Source organism: Lytechinus variegatus, chromosome 6 (genome assembly GCF_018143015.1).
Source record: "Lytechinus variegatus isolate NC3 chromosome 6, Lvar_3.0, whole genome shotgun sequence".
Taxonomy (NCBI): domain Eukaryota; kingdom Metazoa; phylum Echinodermata; class Echinoidea; order Temnopleuroida; family Toxopneustidae; genus Lytechinus; species Lytechinus variegatus.
The window spans coordinates 16,165,577-16,187,835 of record NC_054745.1 but is presented as its reverse complement, the minus strand read 5'-3'; the positions used below and the strand labels follow the sequence as shown (position 1 = coordinate 16,187,835).

Here is a 22,259-nt window from a genome sequence, read left to right as displayed (position 1 = left end):
AATTGCCCTAAAAAAGGGAAAAAATATTAAGGCCAAACATATGTTTACAATTTCAATGAATAATATTGTTAAATACACTACATAATCAGTCAAAGTGTGCTTTGGACAAATGCTTAAAAAATGGGGGACAGTGAAACAACAAAGAAGATATAAAAAAGTGATTTTTTTTTACAGAAAAGCTACCAAGTCCCACTTAAACTGATAGCAAACCACATGGCAAGATATTTATCTAAGAATAAATGTCGCAATGATCTTTCGTTTTTTTTCTTTTATGAATTAAAATGAATGGCAAGCATGTTATGGTGGATATTTCATCATGAACTAAATTTGAGTTAGATATTTTGTCCATTCGGGCTATTCTAGCATTACAGATGCAACATTCAGTTTCAAAGCATAACACTGTAAAACTTTAACATATTCAAACAGTTCTTTCCAAGCAAACTGCTAAAATTCCATTTTAAACAGTTCTTGCTGATCGAGTTTGCCAGACATAGTTAAAGATTTACATACACAATCAATTTTACAATATTTTTATTTAAAAGATTGAACAAGGCTTGAAGGCCATCTAGGACCATTGCAGCATGTCCTTTTATGTCTCTTTCAATGACCTTGGAGATACTGTATGTGTACCCAATTTTCTTCTTTGCTATCAAAATGTGCCCTCTTTGACCTTGCCCTATGACATTAAGTCTGATATGCTTCGTGTGTGTATTAAAGAGAAATGCCAGTTGTTGCAGTAAACACTGATTTCATGACAAAGTCTGTAAACCAGGCTTAATTGTCAGTATATATCATCAAGGATCTAGATCTTGTACAGTTACACTGAACTTTGTGAAATCTTGAAATCTACGCTGAAAAATGTTCACGCTGAAGATCACCAATACAGATAAGCGCACACGGGACAGTGTATTATTATTGCTTTAAATGTCAGCCCGATGCTTGACCCGAATCCTGTGCTTATTTGGTAATTTCTCAGCAATTACACAATTCTTCCAGAATCCATTGGCACATATTTTTTTATAATTTATACAAACAGACACTTTGGTGGTCATTTCATTGGATTCTGTACGAACTCATTTTGATAACTGGCATTTACCTTTAAGGACCATGGCATTTGTTAAAGTGTCATGCTTTGAAACTGCTTGAATCAGTTACAATGGAACTGGCGGTATGCATTAATAAATGTGGCATTATTGTTACTCATCTGTACAGGAAAAGGGGGTGGGGCACTGTATATGTATATTGGGGAATATTTTGATGAATGACAAAACAAGTCTTACGTTGCTATCTATGGCCCTCTCTATTTACAGCTCACCTAGTTGTATGCGTGTATTGTGAGATAACAAAAATAATGCAATTGGTACCTTCGTACAGAGAGCGGTAGATTGCCACTTGGTCTACACCCACTTGGTCTACTTTCCATTTGGTCTCATCCCACATAGTCTAATCTTAATTCATCTACAACAGCATAACCATTTGGTCTAATTTCCATTTGTCCGGCGCATTTACGGCACGCTATTTCATTAGGCCATGTACACCCATTTCATCTAAAATAGCCTTGATTCAACACCACGGCCCGTATTCTGACAACAGGTTTAACTTAAACTCAGGTTTAAAGTTGTGGTTTAAGTATGGATACCCAATTGTTACATAATCACTAACAGTAGAGATATCATACCGCAGCTCATTTGGCTCTCAAATCATTCATAATTGTCTAGGAAATATAGATTGTCTTCACCATCGATGAATCAGGAAAGAGCACAGTAAACATAAGAAACATACAATAAAAACATTTTTATACTTTTGGCTTCCCATACTTAAACCACAACTTTGAACCTGAGTTTAAGTAAAACCCGACTTCAGAATACAGGCCCACCTGTCTATATGATTAGATTGACTGTTTAGAAACCAAATATTCAGATGACAAAGTGCAGAAAAGTAATTGAAGAAGTGGAAATTAGACCACCTGGAATAAATGACAGAGAGCCCAACAGACTACTAGACGAATGATTGGAATTAGTTAGAACAAGTGAGTTTTTTTAGCCATAATGGTGTTCGACGAGCTGAGAATTAGACCAACTGCAAATGGACCAAGAGAACGCAAACCAAGGAGCATTTACTTTCAAATGGATGCCTCTTGCCATGACAACACACAATTTAATTTCCTGCCACTCAGTATTATGAACTATTACAATGACTTGGCTTACATATGTTTGCTTGCATAATGAGTACATTACCCCCCCCCCTCTTCTTCCATAGAAATCAGATATGAAACTTAATCGTCTAAAGAAATGCTTTGAGATCATTTCAAGATGTTTTATTTAATTCATCAATCTAATTATTTATCTTTATTTTCATATCTATATTTTCAACTGCAATCTTTTATTTTTCCCCCCATTTTTGGGTTGGATATTTTCCTATATATATACAGTTGTTATTGCTAGTTTACAATAAGACAATTAACTTTATCCCCTTAAAAAAAAGAAACAAAACCAAAACAGAAAAATACATATATGAATAAAAAAAAATACACGAATGAACATAAAACACAAATAGAAACTAAATAAATGAATAAAAATTATTTTTAAAATCTATATACTACACTGAGAGTCTGCAAAGCCTGTGGCACATTTATTTAATTCTTACACTGGTCATCTACAAACTAACAACGAACCATGCTCATTTTAGTCTTTTTCTTCCTACATTTTCATTTTCAAACTCAACCTGCTCGAATGACATCACATGAATTATGCACACTCCACAAGAGAAACAAACCTCTTGAAAAACTTACGCCACAATGAGGGTCCCGTAACCCAAAGGTTAGCGATTGATTCTACACTTGATTTTCACGATTGATTGTACATTAAAGTCTATGCAATCAAATGTAAAAAAAATGATCTACCATCAATGCTAAGCATTGTGTCACGGGCCCCAGGTGCGGATCCAGAGATGGTCTTGATTTCATTTCAGACTTTTTACAGTCTTGGGCTTTATTTCATTTCTTTAGTTTATTTCCAGGGTTGGACTTTAATCAGGGTGTAAATTTGTTCAAAAAATTTGTCAAGCAAAAAAAAAAAAAAAAAGTTATACTCGGGTCACAGGGTGCGCAATGAAGGCATTCCATAGGGAGCACAATTATATTTTCAAATTTTACGAGTGGGGCCCCCACCTCCCGCCAGCCCCCTGGATCCGCGCCTAGCTGACAAATTTGAATTTCGGTTTTCTTGAAAGCTTTCTTCCATCCACTGAGAACCAAGAAGAACAGTTACCCTGTGTGTGGTACGTTAAATGAAGTTGGGTTCACACGCAGCTTTGTGTAATAATGGAAGGCACTTCAATCTTCCATTCAACAGCTGAAATCATGCCTTTATAGTGTAAACCCAACCCAGACAGAAGGTTACCATTTTTCGAGTTTGAAAATACACACATCTGAACAGTTGTGTATTTCAAGTGTAAGATCAAGTGTCATTAATAGAGGCTTGGAAATGAATTGTTGGAGCAAATTGCATCCAGCTATATTGTCCAAAGGATTACTCCAATGCAAGGACTTTTATTGATTGCAAATTTATTTGGGATCACCAAACCAACAGCATGTCTTACAATCAATTACATATTTGCGATTGATTGCTACATCTAAAATTGGAAACAGAAATCAGTGATCGCAAATATTTTCATGAAAGAAACTTTTTGATGAATTGCAATTTCATTTGGAATCACCAAACCAATCGAATGCCTCGCAATCAATCACAAAGTTACAATTGACTGCTGGTCCCAAGTCCTACAAAGAGTTGTGATTAATCAACCCTAACTATGGAAAGCCAACAACGCCCATATCTAAAATGCATTTTAGTTCAAACTGTTTTCTAGATATGATGTATATTCATAAATTCATAGCTTACTTGAGAATTTGGTGTTTGTCTTTGTTAAATTTGCAAATTTCCTGCAGAATATGACACTGATGGGCTCCAGAGTTACGATTGATTGGATCAATCAGAACTCTTTGTAAGATGGGGCCTTGATCTTTTTCTTGCAATATGAAGTAAAACTGATTTGCTTTAATTAATTTGCAATTGATCGCAAACATTTTTTGTGCAACACCTCCCAAGATTGGCTCCAGTGCCACCTGTGTATTAAAAGCCTATGGAACTTAGAGAATTCTGAAAGTGACAGATTTCACAGGGTAAATTGCATTTCTGGCTCTCAGCGGATGACTTTAAGAACCAGATGGAGCGACATACATGTACCTCTTACCATCGACAGGAACCCCCAGGGAAGCCAAAAGGCACTCGGCAGCAAAGTTCTTGGCCTGGTCCGGGGTCTGGCAAAGCTTCTGGGGTGTGAGTCCATCGGGATAGTTGGCCATTAGACCGGGAACTGTCACCTGAATAGAGAATGGACATAAAGAGTTCCATTGAAATACTGGCATGGGAGGAATGGGGGCTATGGACAAGAAATGGGTATACTAGACCAGTTCTTGGCCTGGTCTGTGGACTTGCAAGACTTCTTGGGTGGGAGTACATCAGGACAGATGGCCATTAGACCAGGAACTGTCACCTGAATAGAGAATGGACATAAAGAGTTCCATTGAAATACTGGCATGGGAGGAATGGGGGCTATGGACAAGAAATGGGTATACTAGACCAGTTCTTGGCCTGGTCTGTGGACTTGCAAGACTTCTTGGGTGGGAGTACATCAGGACAGATGGCCATTAGACCAGGAACTGTCACCTGAATAAAGAAAGGACGTAGAGTTCCATTGAAATAATGGCATGGTAGAATGGGGGTTATGGACAAGTAATGAATAGACAAGACCAGTTTTTGGCCTGGTCTTGGGACAGGGAGAGCTTCTTGGGTGTGAGTCCATCAGGACAGGTGTTCATAAGACATGGAACCATTACCTTGAAGAGAGAAAGAAATACACAGAGAGTATAAAAATAATGCTGAAAGGACGCAGACATTCTTTGGAAATGCTGGCACTGGTGATGAGGGTAATGTACAAGAGATAGACTACCATTAGACCAGTTCTTAGCCTGATCAATGGTCTAGCTGGCAAAGCTTCAAGAATGTTACAGTAGGTCATTATACCTGCAACTATCATATGGACAATAAGGAAAATGGTGCAGATAATTTCTGTTGAAATTTTGTCATTAATGAGCAAGTTTTTGATGGCCAGGTCTGAGGTTACATAAAAACAATTTGCAATACTGATCTCATCGTGTAGATGAAGAGATGGATGTCACTAGTTGTACAATTAGAAAGGAGGGCTATAAAATGTGTATATACCAATATAATGCATTCCATGTTACACAAATTGACCAATCACAGGGCCTGCTTTACAATTATCATGCAATAGTAACATGCAGTAGTGATCTCATCTTGTAGATGAAGAGATCTATGGATGTCACTGTTTGTACAATGACAAAAAAGGGCTATAAAAGTGAATATAACAATATAATGCATTCCATGTGACACAAATTGGCCAATCACAAGGCTTGCTCTACAATTATCATACAATAGTAAAATGCAATAGTGATCTTACCTTGTAGATGAAGAGATCTATGGATGTCACTGTTTGTACAATGACAAAGAAGGGCTATAAAAGTGAATATAACAATATAATGCATTCCATGTGACACAAATTGGCCAATCACAAGGCTTGCTCTACAATTATCATACAATAGTAAAATGCACTAGTGATCTTACCTTGTAGATGAAGAGCTGTACATCACTGTTTGTACGATGTGAGAGGAGGGTGAAGTTTGGTGGTCCCCACTGATTCTTATTGCACAACTCCTCCAAGACCTACAGTAAAAACACCAATCACAAGGGTGATATACACATGTGGGACGTTATAAGAAACTAGCAAGCCAAGCGCTTTTCACTGCAAAGTTGTAACTCGTCGTACAAAAGCCGTTAGCGCGCACTGCACGTCACCTTCCCGCAGAAAGGCCATTAGTGTGCAGTGATCAGTGCACGCTAACGGCCTTTGTGCGGGAAGGCATCAAACAGATTGATTAGTCTTCTTCTTGCATGGACAAGTATGAATCAACTTGCTTTTAACACAATCAAGGGCTAGAAAGAAGAACTAAAAGGGACATGACTTTTTTTCATTAAAAAGGGCACTTTAAGTTGATGCTCACTTTTGGGGGCATCATTAGTGAAATGGGATAAATGTACATACACTACATGTAGATTACTGCAGGAACGATGGAAGACCCACAGGCAAAAGGGGCACCATTTTGGCACTTTGTCTACAAATATTTGGAAGGGCATCTGGGCTATTTCTGAGGGCATTGGAGGCCATGGTCATTTTATATTCATTTACTTCATTGCGACATGGTACACGTACATCAGCCAAAGACTGTTCCTCAGAACGTCTGTGTATGATTTGAGCCTGGGTATAATTTGAGCCCTTCTAATCTAATATGGGAATATCAAATGGAATCATTTTTAGAGAGTGGAGAGTCTGGATAAATACATATATTGGGAAAAGATATTAACAGGAACTTCAGCATACATGTACGTGTATAGCAAGATATGAATGTCTTATGAGGCAGTAATCTACTTAAGATATGAAAACACTCAGATTTCATACACACAGGTACACACATCAATGAATGATGGTAAATAGTGAAAATATGCATGTACATAGTGGGATGACAAATTATGGATAATCAGGACAAAAAGGAAACGGAAAGGAAAAGATAGGATTAAAAGAGTTTGATAATATACAAATAGCGATTAGGCATGAGTGCGATGGTGCAGATTTCGCATGAGGTGAAAGACAGATGCTCTAATATTCATGTATTTTACTTCAACATGGTACACGTACGTCAGCCAAAGAATGTTCCACAGAACGTCTGTATATGATTTGAGCCTGGGTATAATTCGAGCCCTGCTAATCTGATATGGGAATGTCAAATGGAATCATTTTAGAGAGTGGAAAGTCTGGATAAATGCATATATTGGGAAAAGATATTAACAGGAACTTCAGCATATATGTACGTGTATAGCAAGATATGAATGTCTTATGAGGCAGTAATCTACTTAAGATATGAAAACACTCAGATTTCATACACACAGGTACACACATCAATGAATGATGGTAAATAGTGAAAATATGCATGTACACAGTGGGATGACAAATTATCAATAATCAGGACAACTAGGAAAAGGAAAGGAAAAGATAGGATTAAAAGGGTTTGATAATATACAAATAGCGATTAGGCATGAGTGCTATGGTGCAGATTTCGCATGAGCAGTGTAGTAAAATAACGAGAAATCGTCATTACGGTGTAGCGTTAATTTCGGTGAAAGTTACGTAATCTTCGCACACCGAATTCGCATAGCGGCAGCATGGTCGAGTGATTTTTGTAGCCTGTTATTAGTCGTTTCGCGCGTATTTGACACACAAGCTTGCACCGTGCAATGATGCACACAGCACCCACGCTCTTGACCGAAGAGACGACCCAACATGCCCAATGAACTTACACACAAACTAATGCCTATACCTCGGCTATCTTTCCTTGTATGCAAACGTTTATGCACACACCAAACCCCATCTCCCTGGTATACACATGATACATGTAATGATAAGCATGATAAGAGAGAATTGAGATGAATGAGGGAAATTGTTCTCTGACCATCGACGTGATCATTGTGAATGTAGGCCTACAAACATGCATGCTAACTGACCACGGGACCATACAGCCAGTACCAAATCATTCACCGTTTCCCCCTTTTCTGCACTTAACAGTCATAAGCCAAAGGAAAAATAAGGGATATCAATAATGGGATTCATGCGATATTGGACATGTTGGACAAGTCATGTAAGTTTTATAATTTCATCATGTTCATCTGTTTTGTAATTGACGATCCTGATCCTTCACTGTGTCGGTGAACTGCATCAAGGACTCATCATTTTTAAATAGTTTTTACTGGTTTTTTATTGTACATGTCAATCTTATGTTCGCCGTTGCTATCACCTCTGAATATTAATACTATAACGAACCTTCAAGTACGACGTTGTGTGCATATTGATCAGTACACTACGTGTAGACTGAAAGTTTACATATCGGATACAAAAGTTTACGTGAATGACGGCTGTCATAAACGCCTATCAGTCGTTTTATTCAGCTCGGCAAAACTGATGTACAGGTTCTTTTGGTAATTTATAACAAAATGCCACGGTAAAAAAAAATCGGCGCGGATAGATCGAATGCTAATAAAGTTGAAAAACAAAGTATCGTACTTTGCAGAAATCCTTTTGTTTTGGGACAAATCGCCGGGAAGGGAAAGAAGGGGGAAGAGCTCGTGGAATCGTTCGCTCTCGCCCGTTTCTCATAGGTTTGCGTGCAAATCTCCGTAAACCGCTGGCAATGTGCAGCGCTCTCGCTGTTATCGATTCACTGTGGTGACCTCATTTTATTACATGTTTGCGTAATGACGATTTCGCGTGATTTTACTACACTGATGAGGTGAAAGAAAGACGCTCTAATATTCATGTATTTTATTTCAACATGGTACACGTACATCAGCCAAAGAATGTTCCACAGAACGTCTGTATATGATTTGAGCCCGTGTATAATTTGAGCCCTGCTACATAGGAATATCAAATGGAATCATTTTTAGAGAGTGGAAAGTCTGGATAAATACTTGGAAAAGATATTAACAGGAACTTCAGCATATATGTATAGTAAGATATGAATGTCTTATGAGGCAGTAATCTACTTAAGATATGAAAACACTCAGATATCATACACACAGGTACATACATCAATGAATGATGGTAAATAGTGAAAATATGCATGTACACAGTGGGATGAAAAATTATCAATAATCAGGACAAATTATCAATAATCAGGGCTCCGTAACACAAAGGTTTGCGATGAATAGCAAATATGAAAGAACACTTCTGATTGGTTCCAAGTCAGTATTTTGCGCCAAACGCGCTTGTAACATTGATCTTGATTGGTCAGTTCATTTAGGGATTGATTGCTAATCTTTGTGTTACGGAGCCCAGGACAAATTATCAAGAATCAGGACAAATTATTTATAATCAGGACAAATATGTAAAGGAAAGGATTAAAAGGGTTTGATGGTTATGAATAAAGATTTATGTTTGGACGACATCCCATTACTGCAGTTAACTCTCATATTAAACAAATGGGTTCCCTTTTATAATTTCTGTATTTCATTTTTTGCTTTACATTTTAAATTTGTCAGCATTGTCAAGACGTCATTTTTCTGTGACTTATTTTTATCATCTCATTTGAAATCAAATCTACTTCACTTAAAATCAATTTTTGCTGTAATAAACAAGCCACAGCTCAATCAAGAATCAATAGAATAAAAATAAAAAATGCAAAATGCCCTCTTTACATATCCATGTATCGACAATCTATGCAGCTGAGGTGCTAGAAAAAAGAGCGAGTACAAAAAAAGGAAGGAATAAGAATATAATAGACTGAAAAACTCCAAGCGAAGAAAATATTTTGTACATTTCATAGGATAGGGTTAACATGCATGTAGCAGAAATGTTAGTAAATATTCTGGTTTTGAATATATTCTACTGCGATTGGTAAGCACGTCGTGGTCTAGTGGTTCTGACTCTCGCCTTTCAAACAGAGGGTCATGGGTTTGGATCCTAGCCATGGCAGGTTTTCCTTCAAAAAGAAATTTATCCACACTGTGCTGTAATCAATCCAAGTGAGGTGAATGACTACCCAGCAGGATTAATTCCTTGAATGCACTGAGCGCGGGTGATGTTAGCTCGAGCTAAAGCCGGGTAATAATAGCAGCACTTGTGTCCTTATTAGGGAAAAAGCACTTTATAAACCCAGCTATTATTATCATTCAATGGGTGACTGTAAACCATGGATGATCCAATAAACTAGAGGGCTGCTGTGGAACTAGCCTTTAACCTTGGTGGAGGATGCAGCTTTTGTCTTTGCCTTTACGAGTCTGATGCTCTTGTGCGAAACATCAGCCATATGTGTAATGGGAAAGACTATGCGTAACAAAAAACCTGGAGAGAATCCTAGTCCAGAAACAAACGATGAGAACGCGAGACCTACTTTACAGCTACATCAGCCGTATATATTGCCGACGTTTCACGTAACAGCATCAGTCTCGTAAAGTCGAAGACAAAAGCTGCAGCCTTCGTCTAGATAACTTGCTACTGTGGTATTAAGTGAGAGGTAGAGGTGTTGTGGCTCAGTGGCTAAATCTCCTGACTCTGAACCACAAGGTCTGGGGTTCAATTCCCATTGCACAGCACTCGCGTCCTTTGGCAAAGTGTTTATGTACTTTAGCCACTCTCCACCCATGTGTAGTAAATGGGTACCTACATGTAGGAAGGAATCCCTTGAATCTCCGATCAGGATAGCCATGGTAAAGCAGTGGTAATAGTATGCAGCGTTTAGAACCATTGTAAGCGCTATATAAATGTTGCATATTATTATTATTGTTATATGAAATACTGTTATGATATGAAAGTTGATTAGTATGGACAGGTACTGGCATCCAATGTAATTCACACATAGAAAGTCTGCTTAAATGTTAGTATACCTGAATGTTATTTTTCTCTGGTTTAAGAGTTACGGGGTTCGTTGGGGTCAATTCCATTCCGGGAAGGAGGTCGTACAGGCGTGGCTGGATTCGGAGGGACAGTTAGAGAAACAAAATGTAAAGGAATAAACAAAGGAAAATACCAGAACATGTTAGTCCAATTTATCATGTTATCATCATAAATATGTTGTAAATATATTATGAAAATGATTAGATAATATGTTAGGAGATAAATTTAAACAAAACACAACTGTCTGTAGGCAGGATACCCACATCAAGTTTTTACAATGTTTCATAAAATTGTTATTAATAGAAGTGGCAAGAGTTTTATATACTGAAGTCTTGGACTTTGATAAGCTCATAGAAATTAGTAAACAACTTGTTGATAATAAGCAAGTTTTCCTTGACAAAGCCTATAACCACATGCAAAAACTGATCCACATACAACTTGAATTTTGTACAAATGAAATATTCAAGAAGTTAATTTTTGTTATTTTCTTTTTGATAAATTATTTTAAAAGCCTTCTGTTTTAGTTCAATTGAACAAAAGAGTCAATGACTAATATTAACCACGCTTCAAAAACATATGGTTAATAAACAGCATGATTAAAAAACATTAATCTTCAAATATAACACTTGCATGTATCATGTTAGTGATTAAAATAACAAATTAAACTGGGTTGATACCTTTACAAAATAATGATTTTGAAACAAAATTGATTAAATAAATCACTTCGTCCAAAAAAAAATAGCGAGTGATCAGGGGGCTAATTTCTACAACTGACTGCATTGATTCCTGTGTATATGATCATTCATAGAAATCGGCCCACAATCAATCGCTATAAAGCTTCATGTTACCAGCCCTAGGACTGAACCTACAGCATACATACCTCTTGGGGCTTCCTGTCATAGCGGTTGTAACCCCGTCCCATGCCATAGCTCCTCGTTCCACCAGCACCTCGCATACTTCCCCCACGGCCTCTGGGGGCACCCCGGATTGGTGAGCGCTGCATCATACCGCCGCCCCTACCAGCCATACCCATCCTATGAAAAGAAATTGCCAAATCCAGGGGTTTTAGAAAATCATATGGACTTTATACATTGCCTTGTTCTTTCTTATCAAAGACAAGAAGGAAAGAAACACCTTGAGGTTTAGTTTAGCAATAGCTAACACACAAGACCTTGCCTTTTCTGACTCATAAACTCAGACAAGTAAACAAAGTGCAAGTTAACAGGCAATTCTCACTTCCATACTCCTTTTTTCTTCTTTTGATACTGCCTCTTTAGAAGGGGCAAAATATCTTTAGGTATTCTTGTTTAAAACTTGTGCTTCATTATTCTTTCTTGATGGGGTACAGGTGGATTATAATTCTCAACTTAGTTCAAGGAAGCCACCTCTCAAAATCCTATGCATCAACCTCAGACATAGCTTAGTTAAAAAAAAAATCTTAACCATTGATAAAACATGCAAGAATTCTGCACAAAACCATACTGTACCAATCACATGGTAAAATAACAGTAGCTGTGATTGATCTTAATTTTTTGTGAAACAGGTCCCTGAAGCAATGACGTCTGTATTGTCAATCATTAATACAGGGGCATGTTTCACAAAAACATAAAATATGTTTATACTTACATGGGTGGCATTCCAGTAGGGTTGCTGTAACCTGGGTAGTAGGAGGGGCTTGTCTGTTGCTGGTCGTAACCATAGAGACCTTGCTGCACGTAGCCTCGCCCTGAACCTCTGGTGTAGCGGACGTAGTTTCCTTTGTCAACAGGCTTGGCGAGAACAACCTCAATCTTAGCACCATCTAGAAGGGCATCTGTAAATAAATATAGATATTCATTACAATTCAAAATATTTCGTAAAACAGATTTTGCAAAGACTGAGTGAATTTCAATAGCCATTTTTGATGGAGAAATATTTGAGTGTTGAGTAATTAATGTGGGCTTATGTATAAATTAACATGGGATTAGTAATATCAACCACATAATTTAGCAACAATATTGTTACTTATCACTCTTCTAAAGGATTCAACCAATTTAATTATCTCGCATATTTTTCCCAATTTATTTCAATTATCTGATTGAAATGGACATTACTATTGTTCAAAATTTGAAGAATACTGTCAAAGTAAACTACAAACAAATCTGGTCTTGTAATTATAAAACCTGAGATTTCAACAGTGGTTTGAATTAGACAATGGAGAGCATTTCACAAAGCACCTGGTCAGCGATTCTTAATGACAAAGAACCTCTCGGCCAATCACATGCAAGTATTTCAGTAGCTTACAACAGATATCACACACAAGTAGTTTCATGAAATTCTCCCCCTGTTAACTTACTGTCCATAGCATTCATTGCACTGAGGGCATCCTCCCTGGAGAAGAAATGGATGAACGCAAAATCTCTGAGTTTCTTCACTCTCTCCACGCTTCCTTCCTTGAACTTGTTGAACTCTTTGGCAATGGTTTCTTCTGTTGTGTGCAGCATTAGGTTTCTCACGTATAAGATTTTGACCTGCATATGTATGAGTAAAAATTAAACATATACAGCATAAGGATTTCATGTATAAGATTTTGACCTGCATAGGGATAAGCAAAACGTAAATACAGCATAAGGTTTTTTTCATGTATCAGATTTTGACCTGCAAAGCTACAAGGAAAAAAAAAACAAATAAAGATAAACATTGGACAGGATAGGATAAAAATGTTGAAGGGACAGATTCAAATCTGATCACTTTTTTCCACAGCCATCCTAGAACTTATTGAACTCTTTGGCATTAATCATGTTAATAGTTTCTTCTGTTGTGTGCAGCATGAGACAGGGAATGTATGGTATTAACACCAAACACCTTTTTCCATGGCCATCATTAGAAAATCAACTATGGAAATGGTTTTAATGATTTGTTGTGTAATGAAGAAAATATTTCCCAGGTGTAAGAATTAACATGTACAGTAAAACTTTTGACAGGATTGGATAAAGAAATTCAATTCCTGTTCATACATGTATTTGTTCTCCATTGCCACCTTTATAAACTTTCTGATGTTCCTGTGCAGCATAGAGACAGGGAAAATATATCAACCTGCATGCAAAAATAATACTATGAATAAAGAGGGAGAAGGTAAAATGTGAAAATTCCCATCAAGTGGGAATTCATTATAAAAAATTTCCAATGGTTTAATCAACTCCTCACTCTTATTGGCAGAGTTTCTTTTTATAGGACAAAAATAATTAAACAATTATAAATTGAATTCGAGGGTCGGGGATACAAGTATTTTAACAACTCAATGTCATACAGTCTCTTGCAATATTGTATAACGGTAGACAGCATGAATTGAAATGAATCATTTTAAAAGTCACTTTGGGGAGGAAGAGTAAAAACATGGGAATACAAAAAGAGGCGTGTACCATCGCTAATTCTCCAACACTTCATACATGTACGAGAGCAATTCATCTACAATGTACAAGTACAAGTAGTTAAGCATACAATGAGCTTCAGAGTTCAAATACGTTGATTCATATCTCTCGTATTACAGAATAAGACAAACCAAACATATACCTTGGTTTGCGCAAGATACAACACTCTGATAAATATAGGTCAAAGAGCAAAACTAGCCTTGCATCAAGCAAACATCAAATTTAATAATAGTGTGGGAGGCACGATAGCCCAGTCAGTAGAGTGGGGGTTTCAGATTCCAGTGCCCTGGTTTTAATTCCCACTTGGCGTGCTAGTGCCCATAAAGGCATTAATCCTCATTACCAGGTCCCTTGGAGAGGACCTTAGCCGTTGGTCCTCTGGTTGCATGCTTACAACCTGGGTAATGATATCAAAGTGCTTTGGAAGCGCACAGAGACGTTATTCATGATGTGATGTGCTATACAAAGACTATTATTATTATTATTGCAACCATCAATCATGTAAAAAAAAATCACTACCATTTACCCAAATTTAAGGTGGGCATTGTGTATTAAATTTCTGAAGAAGTTACCAACAAAATATTACCAAATATTGCATCATGATGATGATTGTGAATAGCATTTGCAGAGTGCAGGTTTTTTTTTTAGAGGCTACTTTTCACAAAACTCTCATATCCCGAACATATTAGTCATATCACTGCAGTGCATGGGGAGTTTCCAATACTGTTATTTTCAGGGGTCTTTTGAACATTTGGGGGGGGCAAAATCATTATGAGCCTCTGTGTAGTTTTTCCCTGGTTTAATGTCATTTATCTGTGAAAAATATTGAAGATAGTCAAGGATTGTCTTTGGAGGTGGGTAGGATTAATTTGCCCTTCAAAGTTCAATACAATTATTATCAATCTTTTAAAAAAAAACTTAAAATTAAACATAGAGTAGGCCTACTCCTTGGATTGAAAAATCTGTCTGTTCGAGGATTTTTTAAATATATATTTGTATTATTTAGTTCTCTTTTGTACAAATGGAGGGATGCCGTGAACATATAGCCTAACCAAGTTCGAAACAGACTGATTTTTTTTTAGTCTATTCCTTGATATAAACAGCCCATATGCCCCCCCCCTTTGGAAAAAAAATCAACCCCCAAAATGTTTCTAGTATTCACTCATTCATAACATACATGTAAGAATAAAAATAATGCAGAAGAAGCCTTGTAACAAGGCAACATCAAGGGCCCCTACTGTTGAACCAATGTTAATCATTAACCATTAGGCAAACACAGAAGCTGCAGTTGTCTATCTGAAAATAATGCCATATCTGCATAAATTTGAACCTTCATGTTACCATGGCCCCCGGTTCAAGAATTATCTTTCGTTTTCCTAAAGGCCATACATGTACATGTGTATATATTATCCACATTGAACATATTCACCCATTTGCATGTACTAGTATTTTGCTTCCAAAACTCAATAAATGACAGTATATGGTCAACATATACATACTGTGTGTATGTATCTGTGTGTATGTATATATTCAATATACAATGTACTTTTTTTTCAAATCTGAGGACAATTCAAAAGGTCAAATTGTATTAGTCACAAAACATCAAGGAAGAGGAGTGGGTGCTAAAATTGACAATAAAATTAGTCCTTTTAGGGTGATGAGTACATCAGGCCACATTTAATACTGGTAACTTTTATAATCTAATTAAATGATTCTAACCATCTAGTCTACTGTGCAAACCCTTCACTCGAGTAAAGGGTCTGAATTGCAGCCTACTCGTGCCTTGTTTATGAAGGCCCTCTTGCCCATGTGCTACTCTCTGCATGGAGACACACTTTTGTTTTATACCCTTTTCATAAACCCATCCTCCAATTATCCGCCTAAAAAAGAGTAATGCGGATAATTCCATAAAAATTGTGTTCACAAACTGAAAATAATCCACACTTTTTTTACGAGTGCCCGACCGGAAAAAGGCGGATTATTTTCATGGCAACTGCACACGCCCCCTCCGATGCGGTGTTGGAAAAGGGTGACCTTGTGACCGCACCATGGCAATTATCCACATTACTTTGGAAATGCGTTCATCAAGTCAAAATCTGGTCCCGATGCTGCTATTATGCGGATAATAGCAGCATCAAAATAATGCGGATAACTCTGGTCCTCCTCCGATTTTACGACCAAATTATGCGGCTATTGTCCGCATAATTGGGTTTATGAAAGGGGTATAATATTGATCGAAATTTCAATTTGAAATGTTTCAGTTAACTCAACTGCTAGTCGGAGTCCTAGTTCACAGTTCTTCAAATAGTAAAAAAAAAAAAAAAAGAATATTATAAAGACCTGAACCAAGACCACACCATTCTAACTAGATAGGATATTATCACTTCATATTTTTTTGTGTATCAGGGTGTGAACAAGCTATCATATCATCCCCTTCATTTCAAGTACAATCCATAGAGATAAAGTATTTGCATTGATATCTTTAGCTCAATGAACATTGCACTCCTTGAGAAAAGAATAACCGTTCGCTATGATCTGTTCTGACTTCTGAAAGTCATTTTCAATAGTTCAGAGAAAAAAATGAAATGGGGGCAGGGGCAAATTTGCCCCTGAAATGACCCAAGAGCCCAATAAATTCCCATACAGGGTCTAATGCAGCTTGTAATGTAGCAAATGAAAGCTCAGAAAGAGGCCCTGGAAGAATTTCATATTAATGTTTCTCCTGCTCATACACTTGCCATATGTGTGAAGTATACAAAAGATGCATGCACCTGAGTTCAAATGCAATCTACATGTATCCTCATCTATCTATCTATTCAACTATAAATTTTAACCAGTTAATTCCTTGGCTGTTTTTCTATGAGCAAATTATCCGCGAAAAGTCTTTGGACAGAAAATTGAGCAAATCATCAAATCAAGTGAACAAAAATAGGGTACTTCATGATCCCTTTAAATCCTGCAAAGATCGCATAACAATAGGTCTCAGATGTTTGATTTGGTGGAAACAAATTACTTCTATTCAAAGAATCGGATAGGTTTACAACGAGGCTATCCATCAGGGAGTCAGTCGTGTGTGAAACACTACAGATGTATCAAAGTCACTGATCATTTAACACCCCAGACCCTACCTTGGCCACATTATGCTATGGTCCCAAATACTTTTACGAATGCTGTACGAACAATTTAATACTCTTTTGATATTGCTATATATCAGAAATGCGAAGCGTATTCACGAGTAATGCAGTTTTTGCGATGCCAACAATTAATGCCATCAATTCACGAATCTTCCCTGAAGAAGGTACATGTAGATGTCTACCAAAAATTTGGAGAGTGAATAAAAGAACTTAATTGTTGGCATTGCAAAAACTGCATTACTCGTGAATTTGTTTCGCATAATTTCTGAAGTCTTATTATTGCCAATACATCAAAAACCAAGATGCTTATATATATATATATATATGTGTGTATATATATACATATAAATCTTCACACAGTGATTTTCAAGGTATTTGTGACCATAGCAGCATTCCGAAGCTTGCAATCAATTGCAAAATGACATCACAATGATCAATCAAGACCCTTGTAGTACATCTACATGTACATTTCTGGCATGAAAAATGTTTTATTGGCAGAGGCTATTCCAATTGCCTATGTCTGCAACACTGTGCATTGCAAAGAATGGAGGAGTTTGGGGGTTCTTTTTTGCGCATTTTGGGGACGAAACAGCCTGGGGGCCCCTGTGTAATTTTTCCTTGGTACACATGTGCAGTGTAAAAGAGGGCTAATTTCAAGTCCATGGATGCCCTATTATAATTAATTGGCCTAAAAAGTGACTACTTCACCTAGGATATTTTTTTTTACCCTTTTTAAATATTTCATATTTATGGTATGTGCCCTTTTCATATTGGTTAGCCCCTGAGAATATCCAATTTAATAGTCTCTCACATTTTCATCAAATAGTACTGTACAGGAACTAGATGTAACAACCCTTCTCCAAATTGTTAACAAGGAAAAAATACACGGGGCTAGGGGAGTGGGGGCAAATTAATTATAATAATATAGGGTATTTATATTGCGCACATATCCACCTTGTTAGGTGCTCAAGGCGCTCCTATATTACCCGGCTAAGCTATGTGTTCATAGCGCACACAGCTTTTTAAGGAATTACTTCCTACCGGTACCCATTTACCTCACCTGGGTTGAGTGCAGCACATTGTGGATCAGTTTCTTGCTGAAGGAAATTACGCCATGGCTGGGATTCGTACCTACATGTATGACCCAAATTAGCCCCAAAGCACTCAAAAGAGCCCTAGGAACTAAAAAAAAATGAACCCTGGCGATCCCCATTCATGATACAATATTTATGCTTTTTCATCAATGTTGCAGATTCAGGCAGTAAGTTAAAAAAGTAGCCCCCCTCCCCCCATTTTTTTTCCTGATTAGCTATTTGTAATTAATTCTGAACCTTTATGTAGAGAGCCCCTTATACATGTAGGCCTTCAGTTTGATATCAATTCCCACGTCCTGCAAATACCATAAATCATTGATAACATGGATAATGCTATACAGTATTTCAGATTCTTGTGCATACTAGCAACAGAACTCTTCCCACCAACATAAAATGATGAAAGTGCTATAAAGTTTCATGTACAATAAACTTGTGTAGCAGGGTAAAAATATATGCAAAGTCATAACCCAGGCAAAGTCCTGTTTAGCACTTTGCTAAAAATACACTTGATTGATGGGAGTACAAATATGGAATTCAAACCTTTATTATTTGATGACGAATCTTTTGGAGCTCGATGCCAATATAAACCTCAAACCACTTGAAAATTGGATCCTACTATATTGCTATTAAATTCAAAGATGAGCAGTTCTTTTCCATGTCCTGAAAAGGACTAAAAGTCCACTCTCCTCATAAAATACACATGTAGATCAGTATTCAATCTGTATTGATGAGAAGTTTAGACTGATTTTAATACATGACTGGACTCTTGAATTTTGGGGAGTAAAATAATGTATTTTCACTAGTGTTGGACCAAAAAATACCTCTTTTTAAAAAATAAAATATGATGTAGCTCTACTGTACTTCTCAGAATAGAAATCACTTCTTTGAGATTAAAAACCACCCTGTTCATGCATAACCTGGAGGCCCTGCAAATACATGTATAGGGAGTAGAAAATAAATATTCAATTGATTGACTTGTAACTTAATATTTGTATTTGTATTTTATTATGCTGCACTGGATATGAAAGATATTGTTCATACAAAATTGACATGTACATTACATGTACATGTAGCTCAACTTCTCATTGAGTGAAAGTCACACTAAAACCTGGAGGTCTTTCGAATGAAAGGAAGTTATGAAATGTTTTATGTATTTTTGTATCAGAATTGCAATTCTATCACATGAAGATATGAATTATGCTATGCTTTGGAATATACATGTATCTTCTCTTCATGTACTATTCTGACCAGGGAGGGCATCTCAAAGGGCCTTGTACATGTGGAAAAGACGATATAGAAATATGAAGCATTCGAATGCGAATCAGTGTCTTCTGCATGTTTTATTAAGATCATGGCAATTCACTGTGAATGTGACCACGTGTGTCTTTTTTTAGCTAAGTAATCGTCCACGTTGGCATAAAAGCAACAGCGCAATAGAAGGCAATGCTTTCCCCTCCTTGGTAAATTTACACAGCAATGTGGATATTGACCCCGATCCTACCTCCACGTCTTTTGAAGAAGAGCAAATATATCAAACAAATATAGGCCTTCAAGGGTCGCTTCAATGTGTGTTAGCAATGGGGTGACTATAGAACTGTGTGGTACATGTAGGTAAAGAAATACAAATGTAGTTGATGATATAGAGGATGAAATGTACAACTGCAAGTATTAGGGTGTGAATAATTACAATTACATACAGCAGTGTGAATAATTTGATATCATTGATGTTTGGTTGAAAAACTAACCCTATTTCAGTTGCAAAGTCAACCCCTTTGCAATGCGTACAATGTATATCAGGCATACATGAATGAAGTTGTATCAAATTCAGTTTCATTAATAAAATGTGTTACTTCATGGAATATACTTCCATTTAAATATTATCAGAATAATGAATAGTCCTATTAAATACCATTGCCTCATGTACATATAGGCCTACGGTAAGGGTCAAAATCTAATGGAGATTCAATATCCCATCCATACATGTAGTTTTTAGGGATTCTTTATTTCACACAAAAATTCTTAAAACCCCTTCCTTTTGGTTACTTTTCTTTAGTTCTGCAATAAAAAAAAGAACCTCTCTTTCCACACCCCAAAATGGGACTTTTTAATATTACATTCAATTATTAGTAGATCCTCGTCATTTTCAGAATTGATGGGAACAAGGAATTTCCTGAAATAACATTCTTTATATTTCCTATTCAATACTACAGTTGTATATTTTTCACACAAATAGGAACACACAAGTTAAAATGGAAATTTTCTTTTCCCCAAAAATGCGTTCAGCAATGTTGCTTTCTTGCAGGAACAATTGGCAGGTATGAAATTCATTCAGATCTAACAATGTTTAAAATTTGGGTATGAATTTAAAAAAAAAGCTCTTAAATATAATAGAAAATGTTATATTTTTGTCTAATAAGTCACTATTAGTCTGATTAAGTTTGCAGATTATTTCCAAATATAATACTTTGCTCGTAGTATCACAATTCTGCCTCAAACCAGGGAGCTGAGAGTACCCCTGCTCAGTCAAACATATGAAATCACATGCGTTATCATGACCAGGGGGATGGGAAGGTCCCTGGTCAAAACAAGGTTGAAATAACCATGGAGGGATGTCCATGATTCACAAATCATGATCCAAATACCACTCATGTCACAATTACAAGCACCATTGTCACTTCAATATACACATGTACATCAGCACATGGTTAATCTCTCCATGTTTAGTCCCTGTTAAATCAGGCATGAGTCCCCACTACTCAATCACTCAATCACCCTCATTGACAGTTACCAGTTACAGGGGTTCATTACACCAATGGGATTTAAGTTAATCCCTCCCAATCACCTCCCTGAGGGGATTGTCTGGGGTGTAAAGTGATACCCCCTCTTTATCTCTGGTTGTATAATTGGATTGAAAGTGATAAAGTTAGAAGAGTGTGACCTGAAAGAAAGGTCATGGAGGACAACTTTCTATGTAATCTTGGCAAAATAAACTTTTTCTCTGTTTGTTATTATTTAAAAGGGTTTTATGTGCTTTAAACTTTGTCAGCCTGTTGTTTGTAATTGTTATCTTGTTATAGAAATAGAAACAAAAACACTCTTCTGTTCAGTTTCATGCAGGAGGGCGGTGCCCAACCAAACTAGCCCCTGTTGGAACTAATACATGCAGTTTCTCTCATTGTATTCACACAATGTGATCACAGTGTGGAACACAAAATGTACACACAAAGGACTATTAAAAGAGGACAGAGTATAGGCATACATGAATCTGAAAAAATGAAATATAATACGTAAATAGGGATTGTTTTTATAGTTTCATGCTCCTGGAAAAGCCTGGATTTCAAAGTGTGATCAGGAATCAATATGCATAAACTTCTTGGACAAATCCACAATTGCTTCCAAGTTTCAAAGAGATAATATCCAGGGTTAATTTTTGTGTTTGTTATCAACTGGAATGGTTTCTCATTAACTTTTCCAGACTCTTATCAGTTTATTCAAAGATTATAGCTCCATGATGCTAACCACTGCTAAAGTTAAATGGACATGTACAATTAATGCACAATTGTGTACTTAAAACATTAAAGTCTGAGAACAATTCTAATGCAGAGAGCAGTACAATGCCATATAATAGTTTCAGCAAAGATAAAGACATTTCTACAATTGATTTTTAAAGAATATTTTCTCTATTATAGGTGGGGGGTGATGAGTTTATATGAAGCATTCCCCTCCACTGAATGGCAATAACTCAACTTAATAGTTTTACAGGAAAATAAATGGGATCTTTTTTCATTTGCCAATAGAGCTGTACAATGAACAAACACTCATTTACATACATGTGTGTCTACAGTATATGACTCTGCATCCATGTACGCCTATAGTATAGTTGTACTTTCAATGAATATATCTTTTACTTTTAATAATGAAAATGGTGATTGGTTCAAATTTTGACTTCAAAATCAAAGGAGATTACTTGTGTCTTTGCATAGATAAAGAAGCTTTTATCCATAAACATGACACACCAACATCATACTCAATGGCAGCTGGGT

The 22,259-nt window shown here is 36.7% G+C and overlaps 1 protein-coding gene across 6 annotated transcripts in view; it reads right to left on the bottom strand.

The window, feature by feature from the left end:
* Positions 1-22,259, bottom strand: part of LOC121417095 (APOBEC1 complementation factor-like) — a 33,320-nt gene that overhangs the window by 5,424 nt on the left and 5,637 nt on the right. For 2 of the 6 annotated variants that reach the window (XM_041610667.1, XM_041610669.1), the window contains exons 2-7: positions 12,914-13,088; positions 12,205-12,391; positions 11,459-11,612; positions 10,569-10,652; positions 5,703-5,801; positions 4,252-4,381 (exon numbers count right to left, since the gene is read on the bottom strand). In XM_041610667.1, the coding sequence (XP_041466601.1) occupies positions 4,252-4,381; positions 5,703-5,801; positions 10,569-10,652; positions 11,459-11,612; positions 12,205-12,391; positions 12,914-13,088 (829 nt within the window). Of the gene's footprint in view, positions 1-1,280; positions 1,316-4,244; positions 4,382-5,702; positions 5,802-10,568; positions 10,653-11,458; positions 11,613-12,204; positions 12,392-12,913; positions 13,089-22,259 lie in introns of all 6 variants that reach the window. The other 4 variants (XM_041610672.1, XM_041610671.1, XM_041610670.1 and 1 more) reach the window with 4 other exon arrangements.